This window comes from Diaphorina citri, unplaced genomic scaffold, assembly GCF_000475195.1.
Source record: "Diaphorina citri unplaced genomic scaffold, Diaci psyllid genome assembly version 1.1 scaffold716, whole genome shotgun sequence".
Classification (NCBI taxonomy): domain Eukaryota; kingdom Metazoa; phylum Arthropoda; class Insecta; order Hemiptera; family Psyllidae; genus Diaphorina; species Diaphorina citri.
In genome coordinates this window covers 320-25,660 of record NW_007378149.1, presented here as the reverse complement: position 1 = coordinate 25,660, position 25,341 = coordinate 320, and the positions used below count along the sequence as shown (strand labels likewise).

Here is a 25,341-nt window from a genome sequence, read left to right as displayed (position 1 = left end):
CTTTAGAACAGGGAGGTCGGATGTTTTCCTTGCCCAAATTCAAACTGGAGGGAGAGTAGACAATATAATTATTCAAATCAAATCATGAACAGGAAAAGACTGGGAAGAAGAAGAAGAAGAAGAAGAAGAAGAAGAAGAAGAAGAAGAAATCATTATTTGTGGTGAAGCAATAGGTAGCCTCTTCACAGGCTATAGAACAGGGAGGTCGGATGTTTTCCTTGCCCAAATTCAGGCTGGAGGGAGAGTCGACAGTATAATTATTCAAATCAATCAAATCAACTTATGAATAATCTGTGGTGAAGCAATCCTCTATCAACCTTCTTTAAAAAAAAAAATGTTAACTGCTAAGGTCTTTTAGTCCAGAAAGCGAAGTGAGGACAGGAGAAAGCCAGACGTTCCGAGACCGAACCTTAACTGTTTAGAATAAGTCCGTCCCGAGAGAGAATCGAACCCACGATCTAGTTCTTCGAAGGCAGGCATAGAAGGCACTGCCTCCTGCCTCCAGGATTACTCTACTCTATTCTGTAGATCCCGGGATTACTCTACTCTATTCTGTAGATCCCGGGATTACTCTACTCTATTCTGTAGATCCCGGGATTACTCTACTCTATTCTGTAGATCCCGGGATTACTCTACTCTATTCTGTAGATCCCGGGATTACTCTACTCTATTCTGTAGATCCCGGGATTACTCTACTCTATTCTGTAGATCCCGGGATTACTCTACTCTATTCTGTAGATCCCGGGATTACTCTACTCTATTCTGTAGATCCCGGGATTACTCTACTCTATTCTGTAGATCCCGGGATTACTCTACTCTATTCTGTAGATCCCGGGATTACTCTACTCTATTCTGTAGATCCCGGGATTACTCTACTCTATTCTGTAGATCCCGGGATTACTCTACTCTATTCTGTAGATCCCGGGATTACTCTACTCTATTCTGTAGATCCCGGGATTACTCTACTCTATTCTGTAGATCCCGGGATTACTCTACTCTATTCTGTAGATCCCGGGATTACTCTACTCTATTCTGTAGATCCCGGGATTACTCTACTCTATTCTGTAGATCCCGGGATTACTCTACTCTATTCTGTAGATCCCGGGATTACTCTACTCTATTCTGTAGATCCCGGGATTACTCTACTCTATTCTGTAGATCCCGGGATTACTCTACTCTATTCTGTAGATCCCGGGATTACTCTACTCTATTCTGTAGATCCCGGGATCACTCTACTCTTTCTGTAGATCCCGGGATCAATATCCCTAGGTAATCTTACTTGCAAGTTCTTGTAGTAGTTGGCCTTCAGCTGAGCCTCCTTATCTCTATTTTGTAGATCCCAGGATTACTCTGTTTTATTTTGCAGATCCCGGGATTACTCTACTCTATTCTGTAGATCCCGGGATTACTCTACTCTATTCTGTAGATCCCGGGATTACTCTATTCTATTCTGCAGATCCCGGGATTACTCTATTTTATTTTGCAGATCCCGGGATTACTCTATTCTATTTTGTAGATCCCGGGATTACTCTATTTTATTTTGCAGATCCCGGGATTACTCTACTCTATTCTGTAGATCCCGGGATCAATACCCCTAGGTAATCTTACTTGCAAGTTCTTGTAGTAGTTGGCCTTCAGCTGAGCCTCCTTATCTCTATTTTGTAGATCCCAGGATTACTCTGTTTTATTTTGCAGATCCCGGGATTACTCTGTTTTATTTTGCAGATCCCGGGATTACTCTGTTTTCTTCTGTAGATCCCGGGATTACTCTACTCTATTCTGTAGATCCCGGGATCAATATCCCTAGGTAATCTTACTTGCAAGTCCTTGTAGTAGTTGGCTTTCAGCTGAGCCTCCTGATCTCTATTTTGTAGATCCCGGGATTACTCTATTTTATTTTGCAGATCCCGGGATTACTCTATTTTATTCTGCAGATCCCGGGATTACTCTATTTTATTCTTTAGATCCCGGGATTACTCTATTTTATTCTTTAGATCCCGGGATTACTCTATTTTATTTTGTAGATCCCGGGATTACTCTATTTTATTTTGTAGATCTCGGGATTACTCTATTTTATTTTGTAGATCCCGGGATTACTCTGTTTTATTTTGCAGATCCCGGGATTACTCTGTCTTCTTCTGTAGATCCCGGGATTACTCTACTCTATTCTGTAGATCCCGGGATCACTCTACTCTTTCTGTAGATCCCGGGATCAATATCCCTAGGTAATCTTACTTGCAAGTTCTTGTAGTAGTTGGCCTTCAGCTGAGCCTCCTTATCTCTAATTTGTAGATCCCGGGATTACTCTATTTTATTTTGTAGATCCCGGGATTACTCTATTTTATTTTTTAGGGATCAATATCCCTAGGTAATCTTACTTGTATACTTTGAGGAAATCTGCTCATTAGATTTAGGCCCTGATTAAACCTTAGGGGCCCTCTGAGTTCCCTTTTCCAAGTTCTATAGGTAGTCCTCTAAAACCCTAAATCACTAGTTTAAGCAATCTTTTTTTTCAAAAGGTACTGAGAGTGTTTAGAACTCAGTAGTAATGGTACACATCAATCTAGGTATGTGTAACCAATAGGTACTCATTATGATGGTGGCGGGGGTACATGAGATTAAATCCGGGTACCCAAGGGGTATGTTGGGTGAAAAAGGTTGGGAACCACTGCCTTAAAGAAAAAATAAAAGTTACCTACAATAGATAGAGAAAAAGTGCTTGGTTTTAATATTCCACTCTAGATACAGGGTGTTCACAAGAGCCTCCTGATCTCGCAGCAATTTCTCGTGCTTTTTGGTCATCATTTTCTGCTGATTCTTGAGCCGGATTTCAAACTGCTTCTCCAGTCGCTTCAGTTGCTCACTCTCCGCTATAGAACAGGGAGGTCGGATGTTTTCCTTGCCCAAATTCAAACTGGAGGGAGAATAGACAATATAATTATTCAAATTAAATCATGTGTATACTTTGAGGAAATCTGCTCATTAGATTTAGGCCCTGATTAAACCTTAGGGGCCCTCTGAGTTCCCTTTTCCAAGTTCTATAGGAAGTCCCCTAAAACCCTAAATCACTAGTTTAAACAATCTCATTTGTTAATTTTAGCTGCACTCATTTAAATTCTACTTGCAGCACATAGAGCTCTAAAGCAATCATTGAATTATTTCTACAGTTTGATGCTGATGTCAATGCTACTAATAAAGAGGGAATCACACTATTTCAGCAAGCAATCGTATCCTCACAAACTCCTATTGCCAAATTACTTGCTGAAAGAGGAGCAAATATTAACGATCCATTTCCAGACGATGGTAAATCATGTCTTCACATTGCGGCAACAAAAAACATAAGACTTGTGCGACTATTACTTGAATATAATGTTGATGTAAATGCTGTAGACAATCTTGGGAATACGGTACTCCACACGGTTGCAAGTATTAAAACTCGAGATCCTACTGCTGTGGAGATACTAAAAACTAATCGAGCCAATGTTAACATAAAGAATAAAGAAGGTGATACTCCCCTTCATATCGCAGCACGCACAGGAAACTACAAGATGGTTCGCGTGTTGATTGATCATGGAGCTCATACTGAATGTAAAAATCACCAAGGATACAATGCATTACATGTTGCTGTTGGAGTGACCAGCACTCCAAAGACATTGAACCATCTACTGGAGTGGAGCCACAATATTGAAACCAAAGCACATGGACAGACAGCACTTGATATGCTACTTTCAACAAAAAACATCTCAAACGGTTCATGGGTTTTCGCAATTCATGAACATGTTATCAAGAGGAAAAGTGCAAATTTATTTCTAAGTGAAGAGTTCTTAAGTTTAGTAGAAAAACATTTCCCCGACACGTATAGACCAAGGAGTACGTGTCGTATTGACTGGAGTGCGTTGGAACTACTAAAAACTGAATGTAAAACTGAATTAGAACGCATGAAGGGATTCAAGATTGAAGGAACCAATCTCTATTTGTATGATTTGTTCAAGAAGAATACAGATCAGATTGCAGCATTACTAAGAAATGAGAGCATTGCTCGAAGCTTAGACAAGATCATGTTTAGATCGCTAGCGGGGGGAAAGGGCTGGACCGGCCTACTCGTTATCGCTGCGGGCGGGGGACTTGTCTCCGTTGCGGTTGACCGGACTGGCGCTGCCGCTACGCGCACTGTGACTGCGGGACCGGGAGCGGGAACGCTTCTTCTCGGGCGGGGAAGCGGAGCCCCTGGGGGAAGAGAGAGAAAAGAGCAATGCGTTGATCGCTAGCAGACAAGATAAGGATTCAATTTCCCAAATATGCCAACATGATAGAAGGTCTTGTACGCTATGGAAGAAGAAGGAAGAAGTTGTTAGATGATGTGACCAAACATTCCCATGAGTTGTTTCCTTTGCTACCGTTCTATTGTGCTCAACAAATATTTACCTACCTGGAGAATGAAGATCTTGTCCTCCTACTTGACTTATTCTGAATCCAACATTTCAACTTGGAAAGGAATCTAATCACTAAACCATGTCATTTTGAATTGGAATAAAGAGCTTCGTTTTCAAGTTTGTTGAAATTTGAATTTCAGAACTTGTGTACCTAGGGTATGAGTATGACATCTAATGTATCTTTACTTACACAGTCATTTGTTCAAACAGTCATTAGTTCCTATTTGTTTTAGTCATTAATTTAGTTCTTGAATTGGAATAAAGAGCTTCGTTTTCAAGTTTGTTGAAATTTGAATTTCAGAACTTGTGTACCTAGGGTATGAGTATGACATCTAATCATCTAATGTATCTTTACTTACACAGTCATTTGTTCAAACAGTCATTAGTTCCTATTTGTTTTAGTCATTAATTTAGTTCCTATTTGGATCAAACAAAAATGCACCTAGTTTTGTTTTCTCTGGCATATTTTTGTATACGAGTATGTATTGTAAAAAAAATTTCAGTTTGTCTATGGTTCGTATTTTTTTTTTTAGTCTGGACGTTTGTTGAAAATGCATAAAAATGTGTTCCGAAATTTGACAATGACGTTTAAAGTGCCTTGAAGGAAAATAATAATTGCCTTATTTTTCGTATTCAATAGCTTCAAAAAATTATTATTATGTTGAATTTAACGTTTTGATACTTTTTATACGGTTGTTACATAATTATTTTTATTTAGTTTTTTTTTTTCCATTAGGTATTGATTTAAGTTGATTTGATCTCTCATTGGACAAGGACTCGATTGTTATAGTTTCCCTCTGTAAATATCGTTCAATAATAATGAAAAAAAAAGAGATCTCTCATTTTATGATAATGTACGGCTGTTACCATTTGTTTAGTTTGAATTTATTTTTCTTTTGTAAATAATTTTTTCTTGAATCCTAACGAGCCTCTCGAGAATTGCCCTCTCAAGGCTGATGACAGACCTTTTTATCTCATGCCCACCACTCAGGTTCAGACCGTCTGTGAAACCGCGATCTGTCAGATGATCTGTGCCTGAGTGGCAGACTTAATAGATGACTGATTATCCGTAGATCCGACAATTTGTTTCCATGATTGAAAAGTTTTTTTAATGAGCTAAAGACGAAAATCGAGTTTTCACTTTTTGAGACAAGAACCGCTTTCTTTCTTCATCTTTTTTTTTTTTTTACCTCGGAACCGCTTTCGCATTACTTCATCGCATTACAAAACAGCTTTAAGGCCAGTCGCACATTGGAAGCGTAAATGCGACTTTTACAAAAAGTAGCGCTGTATTGCGCCATGCCAATGTTCGGCAGGCCTAAAGTTTTTGATTTCCATAGAGCAGTTGTACAAAAAATTGTGTATAAAAGTCTATTTTTTCCCAGCATAACAGCCTTTTATCTACGTACCTCGGAACCGCTTTCGCATTACTTCATCGCATTACAAAACAGCTTTAAGGCCAGTCGCACATTGGAAGCGTAAATGCGACTTTTAGTAGCGCTGTATTGCGCCATGCCAATGTTCGGCAGGCCTAAAGTTTTTGATTTCCATAGAGCAGTTGTACAAAAAATTGTGTATAAAAATATATTTTTTTCCCAGCATAACAGCCTTTTATCTACGAAAGTCATCACTGCATCAATTTTTTGTGCCATATAAACGATGTAAGAGCCTCCCAATATATCAGTTTTCTACTCAAAACTCGATTTTCTGTCTTTAAGACCTTCTTGAACGTAACCCTCCAAGTGGTTGTCTTTCCTAAAGGGAACTTACTCAAAACTCGATTTTCTGTCTTTAAGACCTTCTTGAACGTAACCCTCCAAGTGGTTGTCTTTCCTAAAGGGAACAACATATTAAGCAGAAGGGAGCCATCCAAAAATATGTAAATTTAAATCGACCAAAAGATTTTTTACGCCCAATTCTTTTTGTTCAGTGGTTACTGGTTTGTTTCTGTTAATAGATTAAGGTCATTGAAGACTCTTTCTGTATTGTTCTATAAAAATACAGCCTAATAAGTAACTACGCGTTTTTAAAGGTGTGTCCATCACTGTGCTTTATGCAGCACGGCTACCAGTTTTTGGTGGATTTACCAAAATTAGAATTTATTTTTAGATTTTTTTTTTTTTGGTAGCTTCTTCTTAACGAATAAAGAAATAAGAAGGATTAGGGCGATGCAAAAAGTCCCTAAATCCATTTTGGGTGAAATCGAGTGATGTATATTAGTACTGGAAAGCTGCCGTCAGGCTCTATCTGTTGGTATCATTCTATCCCATTTACTCAATCCTAAGTCCTCTGAAATTAAGGTGGAAGTTTTCTATGTTTGCCAATTTCAGAGCAGAGCAGACCTCCAAAAAAAGACCCCACATCCATGAGTTTCTCTAAAAGATAACCTTGAATTACAACCCCTTTTTATGATTGCCCAAAAAGTCCACAGAGAAAAAAAAAGTTGTGGTGTTGAGACCTTCTATTTGCTCCCCTTAAAAGTAGTAAGAACGGACTTGGAGAATTTGTGCATCACCTTATCCTAGGGAGAACTTCGTGTTTAAGAAGTACAAATTCGTATTTAACTGTTTAACAAGTACAAATTCTTGTTTAGGAAGTACAGTCTTGCTATGTATACTTTGAGGAAATCTGCTCATTAGATTTAGGCCCTGATTAAACCTTAGGGGCCCTCTGAGTTCCCTTTTCCAAGTTCTATAGATAGTCCCCTAAAACCCTAAATCACTATTAGTTTAAGCAATCTCATTTGTTAATTTTAGCTGCACTCATTTAAATTCTACTTGCAGCACACATCATACAAGAGGTTTATTTACCATGGGTGACACATCCAAGCAGAATTATTTGTTTTAGCTAGAACACATTTATTATTCTTATCATATATGCCTTATCAGTTTATGTGCTTCAAACACTTGACCTTCAAAGTATATTTGTTTTAGCTAGAACACATTTATTATTCTTATCATATATGCCTTATCAGTTTATGTGCTTCAAACACTTGACCTTCAAAGTATAGTGCTCCTAATGAAATATGAGTAGTAATTTTTCTTTTCAGCCCACTTCAATTGTTGATAATGATTAAACAGTACAATACCAAGATCCAATATCTAACAATTTCTTTAGATTTTTTTGATAAAAATGTCAGACAAATATCAGCTTTGCTTGCAGGGTACCTGTTGACTTAGGAATCTTTTTTTTATACCAGCCACTCATGCTCAGAAAATCACAACTTGTGTGGTGGAAAAAGCTCATCAGTGTGAGAGACGTAACTCTCTCAGACAGTCTGAGAGACATAGGTCTGAAGTTTTTCCCACCACACATGTTCTGACTGTCTGACAGATGGTGTAAGTGTGAATGGCTAGCATAAGTCTAAAAAAAAATGTATACCCAGATAGGTCCATATTCCACACATAAAAAACAGGTGGTTACACACAAGCTTTACCAATCACCACAGCAATTAGAAGACAAAGGTCCATAATAACAGTAATAATGACCAAAATCAGTGTACTTACTAGAAAATCAAAAATCTATTTCTCTTTCTCCAAAAGTCAAAGAGAGGACAGAATAGGAGAAAGCAAGCCGTTCTGAGAGCAAGCCTTGTCTCTCTTTAGGATAAAATTTACCCCAAGTGGGACTCAAACCTATACTCTAGCTCTTACAAGGCAGGAACCCTTCCAAGCTAACTAGGCTGGCTGATAATAGCTATATTAACAATGATAATGACCCAGTCCCCACCACATCAGTATATAGTTATGGAAAGCCCACATATACAAACAAATACATGCACCAAAAGAAACATTGAATCTTCTCTTCCATAAGTTCCACACAAGATATACTTACCCCTAAAACATGAAGAGCTGGGATCTTCTGTGCCTTTGGTGCTTATGATTTGAAACCGTGCAAACCTATATGATCATTGATAATGTCTTGATTTACGTTGGCAGTTAGTGAATGAACGGTCAAAAGTTACTAAATACAACTCTGCTAGAGCGTGGATTGGAAGACAGAAAAAAGACTAAACTGTGCTATGTACTGTAGGAAAAAAGTGCTCAAAAGGCAGAAAAAAGTAAAAAATGAACACCGCGAACCACACCACAAGAGAGCAACTGCGTCTTCTACAGTGTTGCCTTTCTGTCAATCCTTATCAGTAATCACCTGTTGAATTCAAAACTGCCATTTCAAAATAGTAAATCAAAAATATAAAAATAATTAAAATCCACCTTATTTTATTACTTTTTTTTTAACTTAGAATTCCATTTATATCTAACTTTTAACAGTAGAAATAAAAAAGTTTTTTTTTTTTTACTTTCTATTATTTTTCCTTGAAATTTTACGCAGCTGAAAAAAAAATCCCACTCACTCGTTTTTTCCCTCTTGATAAGGATTGCGGATGCGGAACATGGCGGACTAGTTTTGCGCGGTTAAAATTTAAATACATAAGTACATGCTATAGTGGTATGAGTATGAGAAAGAGGAAAAAAGTTAAAATCAATAATCAAAAAGATAAAAAGTGCAAGATCTTTGGGAAGAAAGGAGAAACGTGGAAGGAAAGCGGGAAAGCCTTAATTCCTTTCAAGTTTAAACTCGAAGACAGAGGCAGGACACTGTCATACTTTTCATTCTTTGATCGTGAAATCTGAAATCTTGAGCAAAGTCATAAGTTTCACAAAGAAAGAGATCAGTTTTTTGTAGAAGACAAATTTTTAGCCAGTGTTCTTTCAACTCATTTCTTATGTCTGCAAAGTTTCTGCTGAGTTCTGCTGCTCAAAGTTCTCACTGAAGAGTAGGTACCTGTACCTACATAGATTTTGTCAAACTCTCAGCTCAGTTACCCCTATCAGCAAATGGATGGTCATTAGACACTGATTTCTTCCTGAAAAAGTAAGTTCTTCTCCCAATACAACTATACTCACACTCAGACAGATAATATTTAGTATGTGGCTGGTGGAAAACATCTGCTGCTCAAAGTTCTCACTGAAGAGTAGGTACCTGTACCTACATAGATTTTGTCAAACTCTCAGCTCAGTTACCCCTATCAGCAATGGATGGTCATTAGACACTGATTTCTTCCTGAAAAAGTAAGTTCTCCCAATACAACTATACTCACACTCGGACAGATAATATTTAGTATGTGGCTGGTGGAAAACGCTTTCAACTTCAAGGCAGTCTCTTAAGCAGACTACACATGAGACTGACCCTGAATTCTGGCCCGATGGACCAGTGTGTAGTCTATGCCAAATGAAATTTTAAGTTTCATTGGAGACTTCCAAAGGAAATTACAACAATTTTATTGATTTTTTGTTCAATGGTGTTTGAACAAGAAAAACAAATATGTACTTTTATTTATTTCAAAATTCAAAGAAACTTTCTCTCAGACAGATCAAAAGAGACTAAATTAGGTCTGATTAATTCCAATGATGTGTAGTCATATCAGGTTCCCTCTTGGTCCAACAGATGGGTGTCTATATCTAATGTGTACACTACCTACTTAAGAAGATCTAAAGACTGAAGTTGGAAGCTTATTCTTCCACACATGTTCCAATGATCTGTCAAACAGCCAGAGCATGAGTGGAATTCTGGCCCGATGGACCAGTGTGTAGTCTATGCCAAATGAAATTTTAAGTTTCATTGGAGACTTCCAAAGGAAATTACAACAATTGATTTTTTGTTCAATGGTATTTGAACAAGAAAAACAAATATGTACCTTTATTTATTTCAAAATTCAAAGAAACTATCTCTCAGACAGATCAAAAGAGACTAAATTAGGTCTGATTAATTCCAATAATGTGTAGTCATATCAGGTTCCCTCTTGGTCCAATTAACAGATGTGTGTCTATATATCTAATGTGTACACTACCTACTTAAGAAGATCTAAAGACTGAAGTTGGTTATTCTTCCACACATGTTCCAATGATCTGTCAAACAGCCAGAGCATGAGTGGCTGACATCAGAATTTATACCTGGCTACATACTAGGTTTTTCTTCAAAACCAGTGGTAACAGTTGGTCCTTTGGCAACATGCTTTATGCAGAGGGTACCATGTTTGATTCCCAGAAGAATTTTTTTTTTACAATATATTTAAATAGCAAATATTTCAATGGGTCATTTTCTGGTTTGTGCTAAACCAGTAACTAAAGAGAAATAAGTAGGTATTGTAATGATCTTGGACCATTTTTTTTTTTATTACTTTACTTTTTTGAACAGGGAGGACACCCGCCTAAAAATTTCCCTTGCTAAAATAATAGGAAAGGTTGATTGCAAAGGATATCCACTGGTAAAAATTTTGTAGGTAGCCAAAACTAGATGTCAGCCCAAAACAATCACCTAGGGCTGATTGAGAGGCTGATGAAAAACACCAACCATGTCTGAACATGGGGAAAGCCAAGGAAGAAGAGGCCTTTTTTTAAATTCTTTTGTTGTAATGAGGATATCTAGCTTAGGTATTCTAGTGGAGTATTTGTTCCATATTCACTTAGTTGTAGGTATGACAAGAAAGAAAACTATTGATCATTTTCTTTGAAAAATAAAATACGGTACCTATGTAGATAGTTTACATTTACTATCATGTTACATCATACATCCTCATCAAATCTCACAATCACCTAGGGCTGATTGAGAGGCTGATGAAAAACACCAACCATGTCTGAACATGGGGAAAGCCAAGGAAGAAGAGGCCTTTTTTAATTCTTTTGTTGTAATGGGGATATCTTAGCTTAGGTATTCTAGTGGAGTATTTGTTCCATATTCACTTAGTTATAGGTATGACAAGAAAGAAAACTATTAAAATTGATCATTTTCTTTGAAAAATAAAATATGGTACCTACTTATGTAGATGGTTTACATTTACATTATCATGTTACATCATACATCCTCATCAAATCTTAACATCCAATTTTGACCATGTCCATATTTAATTCTCAATTCATATGCTTTTAGATACCCACTGATTTCTGCAAGTTCAAATGGACCAAGTACAAAAGGATCAAATTATAAAAGAGATAGAGAATGCAATTTATGATGGAAACCTGGGAAGAGTGAGAGAATTACGCAAGAGCTTACTAGTCAGGTTAAAAGAACCATGGAGGACCAGCTATAAATTCTTATGTTTATCTCTTCTATACAATCAAAGAGAAATTAGTACGTTTTTGTTGGATAGAATGGAAACCTGGGAAGAGTGAGAGAATTACGCAAGAGCTTACTAGTCAGGTTAAAAGAACCATGGAGGACCAGCTATAAATTCTTATGTGTATCTCTTCTATACAATCAAAGAGAAATTAGTACGTTTTTGTTGGATAAAGCTCCAGTGAATTGCAAATTAACTTATCCTCATTCAACTCCAATTCATCTTGCTCTTGAACATAATGACTTGGAACTTATTGAGATTCTCCTTCGCAAGGGTGCTGATATTAATGTTGAAAATAACTTTGGTAAAACTGCCTTCCAAATGGCATATGAAATGAAGAATTTTCCAGCTATTGAATTATTTTTGAAGTATGGAGTCAATGTTGAACAGTGTGTTTGTCATGAAAATGTAAAACATGGAGGACAACTACTACTCCACTTGGTTAGAAATGGACATCAAAATGCTGTAAAATTAATTTTAGAAAAAGGAGCAAACGTTCATGCAAAGGACCAGTTGTGTAAAACAGCTCTTGATATTGCAGTAGAACATGGACATTTGAAGATAGTTGAGTTTCTATTAGATCATGGTGCTTGTGTAGATTCCCTTCAATTTATCCACTCACCTCTACATCTTGCTATTGAAAAACAACATATTGCCATTGTTCAGTTGTTGTTGAGAAGAAACAACAACAACATCAACATCAACACGAAAGGACCTACTAACAAAGCTCCTCTACATCTAGTAGTACAAAGGAAAAGCTGGAACACAACTATGTTTAAAACACTCTTGTACCATGGAGCCAATGTTAATGTGAAAGACGATGAAAACAAAACTCCTCTTCATATTGCCATAGAATCACAATGTTGGGATGCAGTGAGTCTACTTGTGAAACATGGAGCTGATGTAAATGTTATAGATAATCAAGGTCAGATGCCCCTTCATATTGCTGTTCAAAACGGATACGTTGCTATACCTAACTTAATCCGCCATGGCGCCAATGTTAATGCTCGAAATAAATATGCTAAGACTCCCCTTCATATTGCTGTAGAACAGAAAAACATGAGTGCATTGAATTATCTTTTGGAACACGGAGCACAAGTGGATGCTAGAACTCAACTAGGCAAAGATCCTTTATATATTGCAGTTGAAATGCATAATCTATCCATTGTTGAGCAACTTCTTAAGTTTAAAGCAAATGTCAATAGTTCAGATCAATTTGGCAGAACAGTTCTTCATCTTGCTGTAAAAATACAAAACGTGGCTATTCTTGAATGTCTCTTGGTAAACAAAGCAGATATCAATGCTAAAATAATCTCTGGCATTTGGAAAGGCTACACACCATTACACTTGGCTGTTGAGAGCAATAATGAAGCAGTTATAAATAAGCTTCTAGATTATAACCCCGACCTTGATGTCAAAGATAAAAATGGAAATACTGCCCTTCATGTTGCTATGAAAATAACAAATTCAAAATTGATTGAACTGATGAAAAAAGCTAGTGCTGAAAACAAAGCACACAGAAGATCTCTGATTACTACATTAGTTACTTGTGATAATGAAAATACTGTAGATCTCTTAACCCAAAATAATATAACCATTAACGCGGAGGATTTGGACTATGAACTGTTAACTGCAGTAGTAAATAAGGAAAGTAAAAGTCAACGTAGGGACCTTTTAAATCACTTGCTGAGGAGTCCAATTCCTGAAATAAAGGAAAAGATCATGTGTATTGCGGCCGAAAATAATAGCTGTCGTATTGTTGACTTGGCATTAGCATATGGTGCAAATATTAACTACCAAGAGGATTCAAAAAAATCAATAATATATACTGCTGTAGAGAGATCAAATATGAGAATTGTCCGGCATATTCTATGTCGTCTATCAAAGAAGAGTATTTGTGATCCCGAACTTTTGCACACTGCACTCCGGAAGAGCTCTAAAGCAATCATTGAATTATTTCTACAGTTTGATGCTGATGTCAATGCTACTAATAAAGAGGGAATCACACTATTTCAGCATGCAATCGTATCCTCACAAACTCCTATTGCCAAATTACTTGCTGAAAGAGGAGCAAATATTAACGTAATCGTGAAGTTTGACGTCACGGCATACGCTCCCGTAGGCGATGACGTCATAATTCATGACTCCCGCTTCGTTTGTTTGTGCGCAAGCATTTCTGCGCATTTTGACGTGAAGTCTGACGTCACAACTCTTTGAACTTTTTCATTAAAACGGCAATTAAAAATTGAATTTTCGACCTTTTAAAGTTACTTTTTTTGCCAGCCTAGTTAGCTTAGTTGGTGGTGCGTCTGCCTTGTTAGCGCTAGGCCGCGGGTTCGATTCCCGCCCGGGGCGGATTTTATCCTGATGGGATAATGTTCGTTCTCGGAACGGCTGGCTTTCTCCTATCCTGTCTTCCTTCTCTCTTTGATTTCGGGACGATAAGACCATAGCAGTTACAGTTCCCTCTGTCAAACCTCTTTAAAAAAAAAAAAAGTTACTTTTTTGGAGTTTTGACCTCAGATTTGGATTTTTCACAACTTTTTACGTAGGAATCGACCTTTTATTAAAAATATTTTCCCAATTGCAACTCTTCCATTGTGTTAATAATAACAAGAGACTCTTGAGTGGAAGGTAACCACTAGGTGAGGTTAGCTTCGAATTTTTTTCCCCATCCGTGGCACAAGCTCTGCTTATACGGATGGGTATACCATTTATAAAAAAAATGTATGCTCTGAGAGTTTTGAAAAATGTATGGAAACTTGATAAAAATTAAAAATTACTATATGGTCAAATTCTCAAATAAGTGATGATAAAATTTCATGCCTCGGCTGGGATCGAACCCACGCCCTCCTGTTTACCAGGCGAGCGTCTTTACCACTACGCCACCGAGGCAGGTTTTTCTCTCCATTCGGCGTCAAACTACCCGCCTCTTAACATTGACCTGAGTGGGGCCGGGAAAAGAGGAAAAAATAGCTACACTGACTTACCTGAATGAACTCACGGCGTGATCTGTCTCGCTCTTCAGTCAGTAACATTTCGTTAAACCTCATAGCCTGAAAAAATAATAATAATAAACCCTATGACAACCAATAAGGGCAAGGATAAGGCAATCAGGCGATGAAAAAAATCTGGGATTAAACAATCAACCAAAATTCTCAATGAGTTTTTGTGGAGAAACAAAAGCCTCTTCACAGGGTTTTTAGTAAAACGGGTTCGGTATTACGTCTGACTATTCCATTTCTGTTGAAAAATATTGGGAGGACTTACCTTGATTAATAAAGGAGATACCAATTTGATTATTTTTGGAACTGATTCACAAGAATATTCCTCATCAGAAATACCATTTTACCCCAAAAGAACCTAAGCAAGCCCTTCTTGTATGAAAACCTTGGACCTAAGTAAATAACTTCTTGCATCAAAGTATTCAAGTAATAATTACCTCAGCTAGTTCACGCTGTAGTAGTAATAATTACCTCAGCTAGTTCACGCTGTAGTAGTAATAATTACCTCAGCTAGTTCACGCTGTAGTAGTAATAATTACCTCAGCTAGTTCACGCTGTAATAGTAATAATTACCTCAGCTAGTTCACAACAAATTACACGGTTCAAAATTTTTTCCTGTTTTAACACAAAAATTCTCCAGTTAAAAAAAAGCTTCCACACAAAACCTGTAAAAAAAAGGGGTTCCACGGGGGGGTTCCCCTAAAAAAAAAAAAAAAAAAAAAAAAAAAATGCCTCCACATTTTGGCCATGTGTGAGGAAACCTTAAAATAATAATAATCAGCTTTTAATCACTTTCATCGTACTGCGTGGGTAAAGGGACTTTTCAGCCCCATCTCAGAGAGTAAACAAAATCTATTCTACTCTTTGGCCCAGATCACAAAACTGAGACTGAATATTCTGCCTGATGTCAACCAAAGAAAACCTCGAACAGTAGGTCCTTTATCTAGTCTACTTTAGTTACATAAAATTAATGTAAAAAAATTAACACATACAATTTAAATGGGGAGGGAGGAGTGAACATTGAAATTTATTTACATAAAAAAGGGGAGGGGGATGAGGTTTTTATGAAAAAATAAACATTAAGATCATAATCATAAGTAATATTATTGTTACAAGGATGGTAGAAGCTCTTCTTTTCTATTTTTAATCGTGAATTTCTTTTTCATTGTCCAAAATTGGCCACAGAAGTAACTCATGTGAAATTGTGAATACATTTCAAAAAAACTTTTCAGGTGAAATCTTTTCCTTTCTTTTCATTTATTCATTAAGATCATAATCATAAGTAATATTATTGTTACAAGGATGGTAGAAGCTCTTCTTTTCTATTTTTAATCGTGAATTTCTTTTTCACTGTCCAAAATTGGCAACCGAAGTAACTCATGTGAAATTGTGAATACATTTCAAAAAACTTTTCAGGTGAAATCTTTTCCTTTCTTTTCATTTATTGAGTCATACACTAAAATTTCTCCACTCTCATTTCATAATCTTCTCTCAACAGCAACAAATTAAGCATCCCACACTCAACACTATTAAATTTTAAATGGTTGGATCACATAACAACTTCTCACCATCTCTCATCATACCTCACAAAGGACCATCACACATCACATAATTCCTCCAGCTACAGATGTGTAGAAGAATTATCTCAAACTTGATTACAAAGTCTGCCCCGTTTGATAATGGAGTATGATCCCTTGACTGTGTAACAACAAATTACACGGTTCAAAATTTTTTCCTGTTTTAACACAAAAATTCTCCAGTTAAAAAAAAGCTTCCACACAAAACCTGTAAAAAAAGGGGGTTCCACCAACCAAAAATGCGTTGCCTTATAATCAAGTCAAAAACCAGTGGGGGTTCTACAGTGAGAGATGTCAGGGACATATTCCCAGTGTCGAATCTAACAGAAGGTCAGGGGGTCCAAACTAGCGTGAACCAATGACGACTTAACCAGCATCACACCGACCAGTGGGAGACCAGGTCAATAGCAGGAGGGGAAAAAAAAAAAAAAAAAAAAAAAAAAAAAAAAAAAAAAAAAAAAAAAAAAAAAAAAAAAAAAAAAAAAAAAAAAACACACACACACACATACACTAATACATAACGTACACAGCATACACACATACACCATGATACAACATGCTTGCACATACACCTCAACACACACACATACACACACACACGCGCGGTACACAGCTATAAGGAAATAGAGGGGAGGATTAGGAGTTTAAGGAGGAAAGGAGTCCATTATCAACGGCTCTCAAGAGTAGAGTTTTAGTATTTTTCGGAGTTTTGACCTCAGATTTGGATTTTTCCCAACTTTTTACATAGTAATCGACCATTTATTTATAATTTTTACCCATTTCCAACTGCTCCATTAATTATTAAAAGCCTAGTTAGCTTGGAGGCTGGCGCCTTGAAAGCGCTAGGTCGATGGTTCGATTCCCGCCCGGGGCGAACTTTATTCCAAACAGGTGAAGTTCGAACGGCTGGCTTTCTCCTATCCTGTCTTCCTCTCTATTATGTGGCATAATAAACATTATTGGAATATGTTCATGTTGAATACATTTTACTATTTTGGATTTGATTTATTTGGATTTTAACCCGTCACGACATCATATTCATGTTAACCCTTTACGGTTGATCATTTTCAGGTTCCATCGAGTAACATAGCCCGCATACAAATGTACTACTCGTTCCTATACGATCTAACCCGAGATGTTTACACAAGGCAGACGACCCCGTCGACGGCACGCTGTGAGGATGAGTTACCATGGCAACAGCCCAGAGTTAAAGCCAAACTATTGGATAGGAAAGTGCCCTCTGATACTCAGGTAAGGTATTAGCTAAATTGCCTTTAGGAATGAGCTATTTATTTTGGGGCAAAGTCAGTTAGTTCGAAAAAAGTCACTCTGCCCTGATACTTAAGCAAAAGATGGATGCTTCTAATCGGTAAATTTTGGAGTGCTGTGTAGAAAGGAGTAGGAATAAAGCCTAACAAATGAAGTGTGTTCTTTGTTTTAACTTGAGGATTTAGCATTAGTTTTCTGTTTCACCAAACTTCCTAACAATGAGTAAGATTTTGACGTAAACTGATAGACATAGGTACACAAGGAATTTTTACTCATTAAACTTGGAGGGTTGAACAGGCGTGGAGCCCTGCAAGGGCATTCTTTTCAGGTGGGCACTGAAAGAATGAACATCTACTCACCAATTACAGACTTTTGTCTCTATTTAGTTTAACTGGGTATGGCAAAAGATGGATGCTTCTAATCGGTAAATTTTGGAGTGCTGTGTAGAAAGGAGTAGGAATAAAGCCTAACAAATGAAGTGTGTTCTTAGTTTTAACTTGAGGATTTAGCATTAGTTTTCTGTTTCACCAAACTTCCTAACAATGAGTAAGATTTTAATGTAAACTGATAAACATAGGTTAAACAAATCATTATTTAACCCCCAGATTTTTAACTTGGTGTAATGAATCATCTTGACTTCTGCAAAAGATGGATGCTTCTAATCGGCAAATTTTGGAGTGCTGTGTAGAAAGGAGTAGGAATAAAGCCTAACAAATGAAGTGTGTTTTTAGTTTTAACTTGAGGATTTAGCATTAGTTTTCTGTTTCACCAAACTTCCTAATAATGAGTAAGATTTTAATGTAAACTGATAAACATAGGTACTCAAGGAATTTTTACTCATTAAACTTGGAGGGTTGAACAGGCGTGGAGCCCTGCAAGGGCATTCTTTTCAGGTGGCACTGAAGAACATCTACTCACCAATTACAGACTTTTGTCTCTATTTAGTTTAACTGGGTATGTTTACCTAGATCCATGGTTTTACTTACCCTCCATTGTCGGAGTAGGGTGAGAAATGATGTTGAATGGGAGTTTCCAAGATTTGTTTCGTAACTAAAGCCATTTTTTTACTCAAATTAACAGAAAGGTATAAAAAAAACTGATTATTAAATTATTATTCCACAGATGCCTTTTAACCTTTTTTGATTTATTTGAAGCAAAAATTAGATTTAGGTTGATGACTAGAAATGATGTTGAATGGGAGTTTCCAAGATTTGTTTCGTAACTAAAGCCATTTTTTTACTCAAATTAACAGAAAGGTATAAAAAAAAAAAACTGATTATTAAATTGTTATTCCACAGTGGATGCCTTTTTTGATTTATTTCAAGCAAAAAACAAAAATTGAGTTCAGGTTGATGACTTGCTGATATTTTTTCCACTATTCCACTCACCGATTTCGAAATTTTCAAAATTTGGCGCTCTCAAATATGAAAACAAAACAAAGCAGGTTAGCAAACTTACGAAATGACAAAATATCCCCCTCTGATTAAATCGTGAAATGTAGAAAGTAAAATCGGAGTAGCAAATGAGATAAAATCAAAAAATAAAAAGAAAAAACCAAAATCAAATTATTTTAATTTTAGATTTAAAAGAAAACGGAAAGCGGCGATTTTCTTTTTTTTCTTGTAACATTTTATGTTGGTCAACTACGAATCATTCTTTGACGTCACAGATCTTTTAACCCCTTACCATGCCATCCAGGGATTTCAAACCAAAATTGGTGGATGTGCTAAATTTACCATTATAATATTGGGTAGGTATTCGTAGTGGATGTGCCAAAACTACCATGATATTTAGATGGTAATTTTAACACATCCACCAATAATCAAATCTGCTCGAGCTAAAGAAGAAAGATTAGATTGAAATCGGTTGAATTAATGAAGTAGGTGTCTAATAATATAATTATTTAAAAAATCTACAATTTATTTATATAGATAGGTGTAATCTTATGAGTATTTAATAGGCAGGCATAGGTAATATAATTATTTAAATAGGTGTAATCTATATCAGGCAGGCATAGGTTGCAATGACCGATATTGTAAACACGGGAAGCGAGTTTTAATTTTAAGTTTTCTCTAAATCAATGATACAAAAGATGAAGAAAAAGGAATAGACAACAAAGAAGAAGAAGAAAGGGTGAAAAAAAAGGTCAAAACAAAAACAAACCCCGTCAAAAGGTCAACAAAAACAGATCACAAAAATCACAACATCCCGAATATAGTGTCGGGATTTCGGAAACCCGTCAAACTACCCTTTCATCTGTATCCCAATCCATCAAATTCTGAGCTTCTGGGGACCACCCGCGAATAAATTCAGGGCCTGTATTTGAGAATAGGGAAACAGATTTTAGGGTTTGGTAGAGGGAACTGTAGAACTGTATCAAAGAAATAAAAATGAGGTCTTATCTTCCCGAAATCGAAGAGAAAAGGAGGACAGGATAGGAGAAAGCAAGGCGTTCCGAGAACGAAACTTATCTGTTTGATAAAGTACATCCCGGGCAGGAATCAAATTAGCGCTTATAACAATTAAGGCGCTACCTTCCAAAAGTGTCTGGTGACTAGAGAAAAACACATGACAGAGTTCCTACTTTTTTTTTTGTCTCAGATTTGTCTTAAGTTTAGACTCCCAGAGTCCCAGCATACGGAGATTTTTGGGGTCCGAGCCTAGCTCGGCCCTGATGGGGAAAAAAATGTTTTCTTTTTAATGGCGCCCGCTCTTTTTGTTTTCCAAAAAACACATGCCTCATTTTATTCCAATAAAATAATTTATTATTACCTACACTAGTTTTTTTTTGTTTTTCTCTTTACTCTTTGATTTTTTTTTTCTTTCTTTTTTACGTAGATGCCCGTTGATTTTTACTTTCCTTATTTTCTTTTTTTTTTTCAAGCAAGAACACCGTCTAAAACTGCATGAATTCCTCTCTTTTCCATTTTCTGAGGGACTTTCAAGAAAACCTTTGGGATTGATTTCGGTAGTTTGGTAGGTACATGGAAAGAATGAAAAATGCACTGATAGAAGATTGCATCACCTATAAGTTGGCTTTAGTTAGATACCTAAATTTTTGTCGATGGTGGGATTCGAACCCGGGACCTTCTGCATGGCAAGCAAGCGCGTTACCACTGGACCAACCGTGCCCCCATTTCTGGGGGACTTTCAAGAAAACCTTTGGGATAGATTTCGGTAGTTTGGTAGGTACATGGAAAGAATGAAAAAAGCACTGATAGAAGAATGCATCACCTATAAGTTGGCTTTAGTTATAGATACCTAGTTATGTATGGCAACACTTCGTTCATGAGGTAGGTACACATTATACATTCCAGAAGAGATTGGAAAATGTAAATTCGAGTCGATTTGAAGGTAACCTAGTAGGTTTTTTAGTCCTTCAATATCTCGCACAGATCCTACTTCACGGAGTACCTACCGACCAAGTTAAAGGCCATGGTGTCTGGATCCTGGAATCCTTGGACCCAAACATATCATGAGAAAATTATAAGTGGGCTTGAACCACCAACCTCAAAATGTTAGGTCCCTGCATCCTATCTAGAAGTCCACATAAACATCTAGTCTAGATACACCAATGAGAGAAACGAAATTATTAATCCATTGAAACAATAACAATACACCTAGCTCCCTCAAGAAGTTAAGGTAATTATTCAGAAGCCATGACAATGAGAAAGAAAGCTCCTTTTTATGTTTAACCTAACCCTATAATATTTAGTCCTTCAATATCTCGCACAGATCCTACTTCACAGAGTACCTACCGACCAAGTTAAAGGCCATGGTGTCTGGATCCTGGAATCCTTGGACCCAAGCATAAAAAAAAGATCCAGGAATTTCACTCTTTCGAAATCCAGAACCCTTTTTGTTTTTTCTCGTCTATTAGGTATTTTTTCTTCTTTTTATAGCTCTACTGATAGTTTTATTTGGATCTAAAATTTTAAACTGATCACGGAACTTATACTGGGTTTATTAAAAAGTTAGAGGGTTGGTATATCTTAAATCTATTATCTACATACACTTATTAAGTAAATCAGATGGATATGATTTTTTATTATGACGATTAGATATGATTTTTTGGTGACCACTAACATTGTAGTCTCACGTTATTCGCGTAAATCGTGAGTTTGACTCCCGGTGCGTGCAGACTTTAATAACAAGAATTTTTCCTTGAAGAAGGACAGGATAGGAGAAAGCCAGCTGTACGTCCCGAGAAACCCGGAGCCAGAATCGAACCCGCGACCTTTTGATTACAAGGCAGGCAACCTTCCAAGCTTACTGGCTTTTAATATGTAGGTACTTTTACACAGTAAGTGTTTCGTAAATAGGCTTTTAAATAGTTTCTTTCCACATGACCGTAAGTCTTTCGGTCAACCCCGTACATCTTTGCTCTGGAAAGCCAGCTGTACGTCCCGAGAAACCCGGAGCCAGAATCGAACCCACGACCTTTTGATTACAAGGCAGGCAACCTTCCAAGCTTACTGGGCTGGCTTTTAATATGTAGGTACTTTTACACAGTAAGTGTTTCGTAAATAGGCTTTTAAGTGGTTTCTTTCCACATGACCGTAAGTCTTTCGGTCAACCCCGTACATCTTTGCTCTGGATTGAGATGGATTTCAAATAGCATGTGCTCTTCAAACTCTGCCGGGCCTCGGCAACAGAACAGTATTGAATATTGTAAACAAAATCATCTAAACTCAACACTTCGCCTCTCAAATCATCATCATAATCATGAAAAACATTATCATCACCGTCATGATCTCATGATGCATACTCAAAAACTCTCTCTCTCATATCTTCCACGATATCTGCCTTCTATCTTGTCAGCAAGTTACATCTTGAAATTTTCTTTACAGCTCTACCATCAGTGCGAAAGATCCAGGGGGAAAATTATCTAGTAGATAACAAATCAGGAGTTCGTCAGTTCTTACATACGAAAGAATTATGTACCTACTCGTAAAAATCAATTTCAGATTGGGCAATATTGCTGCCTCAGTTTAGCTTTAGGCGCTCCCTGCTGAATGGCCTTAAAAAGATGGGAAGATGGGTGTTTCAATGTCTTTTTTACGTATTGTAATACGGATTTTATCAAGGGTCACTAACGGGAATCGAAGGCCGGGCCTCGGCAACAGAACAGTATTGAATATTGTAAACAAAATCATCTAAACTCAACACTTCGCCTCTCAAATCATCATCATAATCTTGAACAACATTATCATCATCACCATCATGATCTCATGATGCATACTCAAAAACTCTCTCTCATATCTTCCACGATATCTGCCTTCTATCTTGTCAGCAAGTTACATCTTGAAATTTTCTTTGCAGCTCTACCATCAGTGCGAAAGATCCAGGGGGGGAATTAGTAGATAACAAAAGCAGGAGTTCGTCAGTTCTTACATACGAAAGAATTATGTACATACCTACTCGTAAAAATCAATTTCAGATTGGGCAATATTGCTGCCTCAGTTTAGCTTTAGGCGCTCCCTGCTGAACGGCCTTAAAAAGATGGGAAGATGGGTGTTTCAATGTCTTTTTACGTATTGTAATACGGATTTTATCAAGGGTCACTAATGGGAATCGAAGTAGGGACCCTCTCCATGGCAAGCATCAAGCGCGTTAATTCACACTTGACTATAGGTTGCGATCTTCTCTGAGATTTTCAGACCACTCATCTCAGAAAAAATTCTCCCGGGCAATATTGCTGCCTCAGTTTAGCTTTAGGCGCTCCCTGCTGAACGGCCTTAAAAAGATGGGAAGATGGGTGTTTCAATGTCTTTTAACGTATTGTAATACGGATTTTATCAAGGGTCACTAATGAGCATCAAACGCGTTAATTAACACTTGACTATAGGTTGCGATCTTTTCTGAGATTTTCAGACCATTCATCTCAGAAAACATTCTCCCTGATGTATATCGCGCATTAAAAAATTAAAAAACGTTCAATTTTTTTTTTTTTTTTTTTTTTTTTACTGAATGCCCGAACGCTTTTTTATGTGAATCTAGCTCCTCCCTAAAATATGTTCAAACTATCCCTCAAATTCCTCGAATTCGATTCTTCAGCCGGGGTTCCCTCCCACTCGAACAATTTTCTGATGCAAAGTAAATCAATTGAGATTTTCAATTAAAACAAGATATCCTTGTAAACAAAAACCGATATTGTTTAAAAGAATTCATCTAAATATTTACAAGAGATTCGCTCCTTTCCTTTCTTTTTTTATTAATAAAAAGTTAAAGTACACAATAATATAAAATAAATATCAAGATATCCTTGTAAACAAAAACCGATATTGTTTAAAAGAATTCATCTAAATATTTACAAGAGATTCGCTCCTTTCCTTTCTTTTTTATTAATAAAAAGTTAAAGTACACAATAATATAAAATAAATATAAAAAAACCCTTCTTTGTTTATTTTTATTAATTAAAACATGTTAAAAAATAATGTTAACAATAATGCCAATAATTCCGGCTCAGTTGAGAAAAAGAAATGCACTCGTAGGGCTGAGAAGCCACCGTATAGTTACATTGCTCTCATTGTGATGGCTATTCAAAGTTCACCCTGCAAGAAGTTAACTCTGAGTGAAATCTATAGCTTTCTACAGCAAGGGTTTCCATTTTTCCGCGGACCCTATCAGGGTTGGAAGAATTCGATTCGTCATAATTTATCGTTGAATGAGTGTTTTCTAAAGTTGCCCAAAGCTCTGGGTCGCCCTGGTAAGGGACATTATTGGACAGTGGATCCTGACTCGCAACTCATGTTTGAAGAAGGCTCATTTCGACGGAGACCGCGAGGTAAGTTCAAAGTTGAAGTTCAACTAGGGACAATGGGAATTTTCATTACCTACTACCTACATTCGCAAACTGAAAATACTTAGGTTAATCCTCAACTTTATAGGTTATTCTGTTTCAATTTTTAGATTTTTTGGTTCAAAGGAGGTAGCGATCCGGAATGACCTAAAAATACTAGAATTAGCTTGAATAGTACCATAACATTTCGAAGGGGCTCTTTTACCTCCTTCTATTTGACATCATGTTGGTCTATTTCTGGAATTTGTGCTTGTGCGATAGTCAACATTACGTTAGACACTTAGAGCCAGGTCCCAGTTCCAATGGTTATTCATATTCACAAGCAATTCTAGATTGTGCTGAACAAGTAGAATAGAATAGATTTTACCTTGTTTATCCTGCTCGAATGAGAGTAAAGAGACTAAAAAGTCCCTTTACGCCAGCAGTCTAAACAAGGTCTCGTGTATTTTATAGGTTCAAGACCTTTTCCTAAGGTCTTAGGTCCATTCCTTTCCTAGGTCCCAAGGACACAAGACAAGTAGGTACAATTACCTATTTTGGCTTTTCCCAACCACACAGGTTTCAGGAAAAAGCAGTCCCGAAACTTCAACAACAACACAATGTACTGCCCCCAGCCCAACCCTCCTGATCAATTCGAGTCCGCATCGTATCATCAGCACTACCAGCTTCAGCAACAACTAGACTACACACAGACTCCTAACTGCACTAGCACCCCCTATCAGCAATATAGCGTAAGCTCGTATGCTGACTGTGCCCCTCCTCTCCCCCCTCCTCCCACGGTGACAAGTTCTACAGGTCCTGCTGATCCATGGATTGAGTATGATGCGTTCAGCTCCTATCAGCAATCCTATGGTACAACAGGTGAGTACCAGGTCTGAGGCTCTTTCTGTATAATTTCAGTTACTTACCTTAAAATAAATTGCGTTTTTGTAACTTTACTGTGCATCTCGGTACTGCTCAGTGAAACCTTAAGGTGTGTCCACACATAGTCGATCGACGACGAGGTGAATCCATACTGTCAAGGCAGTGTGGACGGTTCAGTCGACATCAATCGATGGCCGGTCGACTATGTGTGGACACACCTTTAGGCCAGTAACTCACTCTCAGACCGTCTTCAGTCAGAACATTTGTGGCGGGA

General features: G+C 37.1%; 2 protein-coding genes and 1 long non-coding RNA gene across 3 annotated transcripts; 2 read left to right on the top strand and 1 right to left on the bottom strand.

Annotated features, from left to right (window-relative positions):
• The first annotated feature begins 2,593 nt into the window (after positions 1 to 2,593).
• Positions 2,594 to 14,955, top strand: LOC108252663 (tankyrase-1-like). Its single transcript, XM_017444993.2, has 5 exons — positions 2,594 to 2,599; positions 3,135 to 4,075; positions 4,270 to 4,468; positions 11,584 to 13,632; positions 14,911 to 14,955. Exons 1-5 carry the CDS (start codon positions 2,594 to 2,596, stop codon positions 14,953 to 14,955), a joined length of 3,240 nt encoding a protein of 1,079 aa, XP_017300482.2.
• Positions 5,840 to 6,470, bottom strand: LOC113468368. The gene is made up of 2 exons (XR_003392140.1): positions 6,232 to 6,470; positions 5,840 to 6,153 (listed from the first exon to the last, which is right to left on the bottom strand). It is a non-coding gene; the product is annotated as an uncharacterized LOC113468368 (long non-coding RNA).
• An 8,830-nt stretch (positions 14,956 to 23,785) lies between the features above and the next one.
• LOC113468372 (forkhead box protein F1-like) lies at positions 23,786 to 25,081 on the top strand. Its single transcript, XM_026825210.1, has 2 exons — positions 23,786 to 24,188; positions 24,762 to 25,081. Exons 1-2 carry the CDS (start codon positions 23,825 to 23,827, stop codon positions 25,079 to 25,081), a joined length of 684 nt encoding a protein of 227 aa, XP_026681011.1. The 5' UTR covers positions 23,786 to 23,824.
• Positions 25,082 to 25,341: the final 260 nt, after the last annotated feature.

Bases quoted from the DNA above. Each gene is read 5' to 3' on its own strand.
- LOC113468372 (XM_026825210.1), top strand. From the start codon at position 23,825: ATGTTAAAAAATAATGTTAACAATAATGCCAATAATTCCGGCTCAGTT. The intron at 24,189-24,761 runs GTAAGTTCAAAG...CCAACCACACAG, and splicing joins ATTTCGACGGAGACCGCGAG to GTTTCAGGAAAAAGCAGTCC.
- LOC108252663 (XM_017444993.2), top strand. The intron at 4,076-4,269 runs GGGGGGAAAGGG...TTGATCGCTAGC, and splicing joins ATCATGTTTAGATCGCTAGC to AGACAAGATAAGGATTCAAT. The intron at 13,633-14,910 runs GTAATCGTGAAG...TTACCCCAAAAG, and splicing joins AAAGAGGAGCAAATATTAAC to AACCTAAGCAAGCCCTTCTT.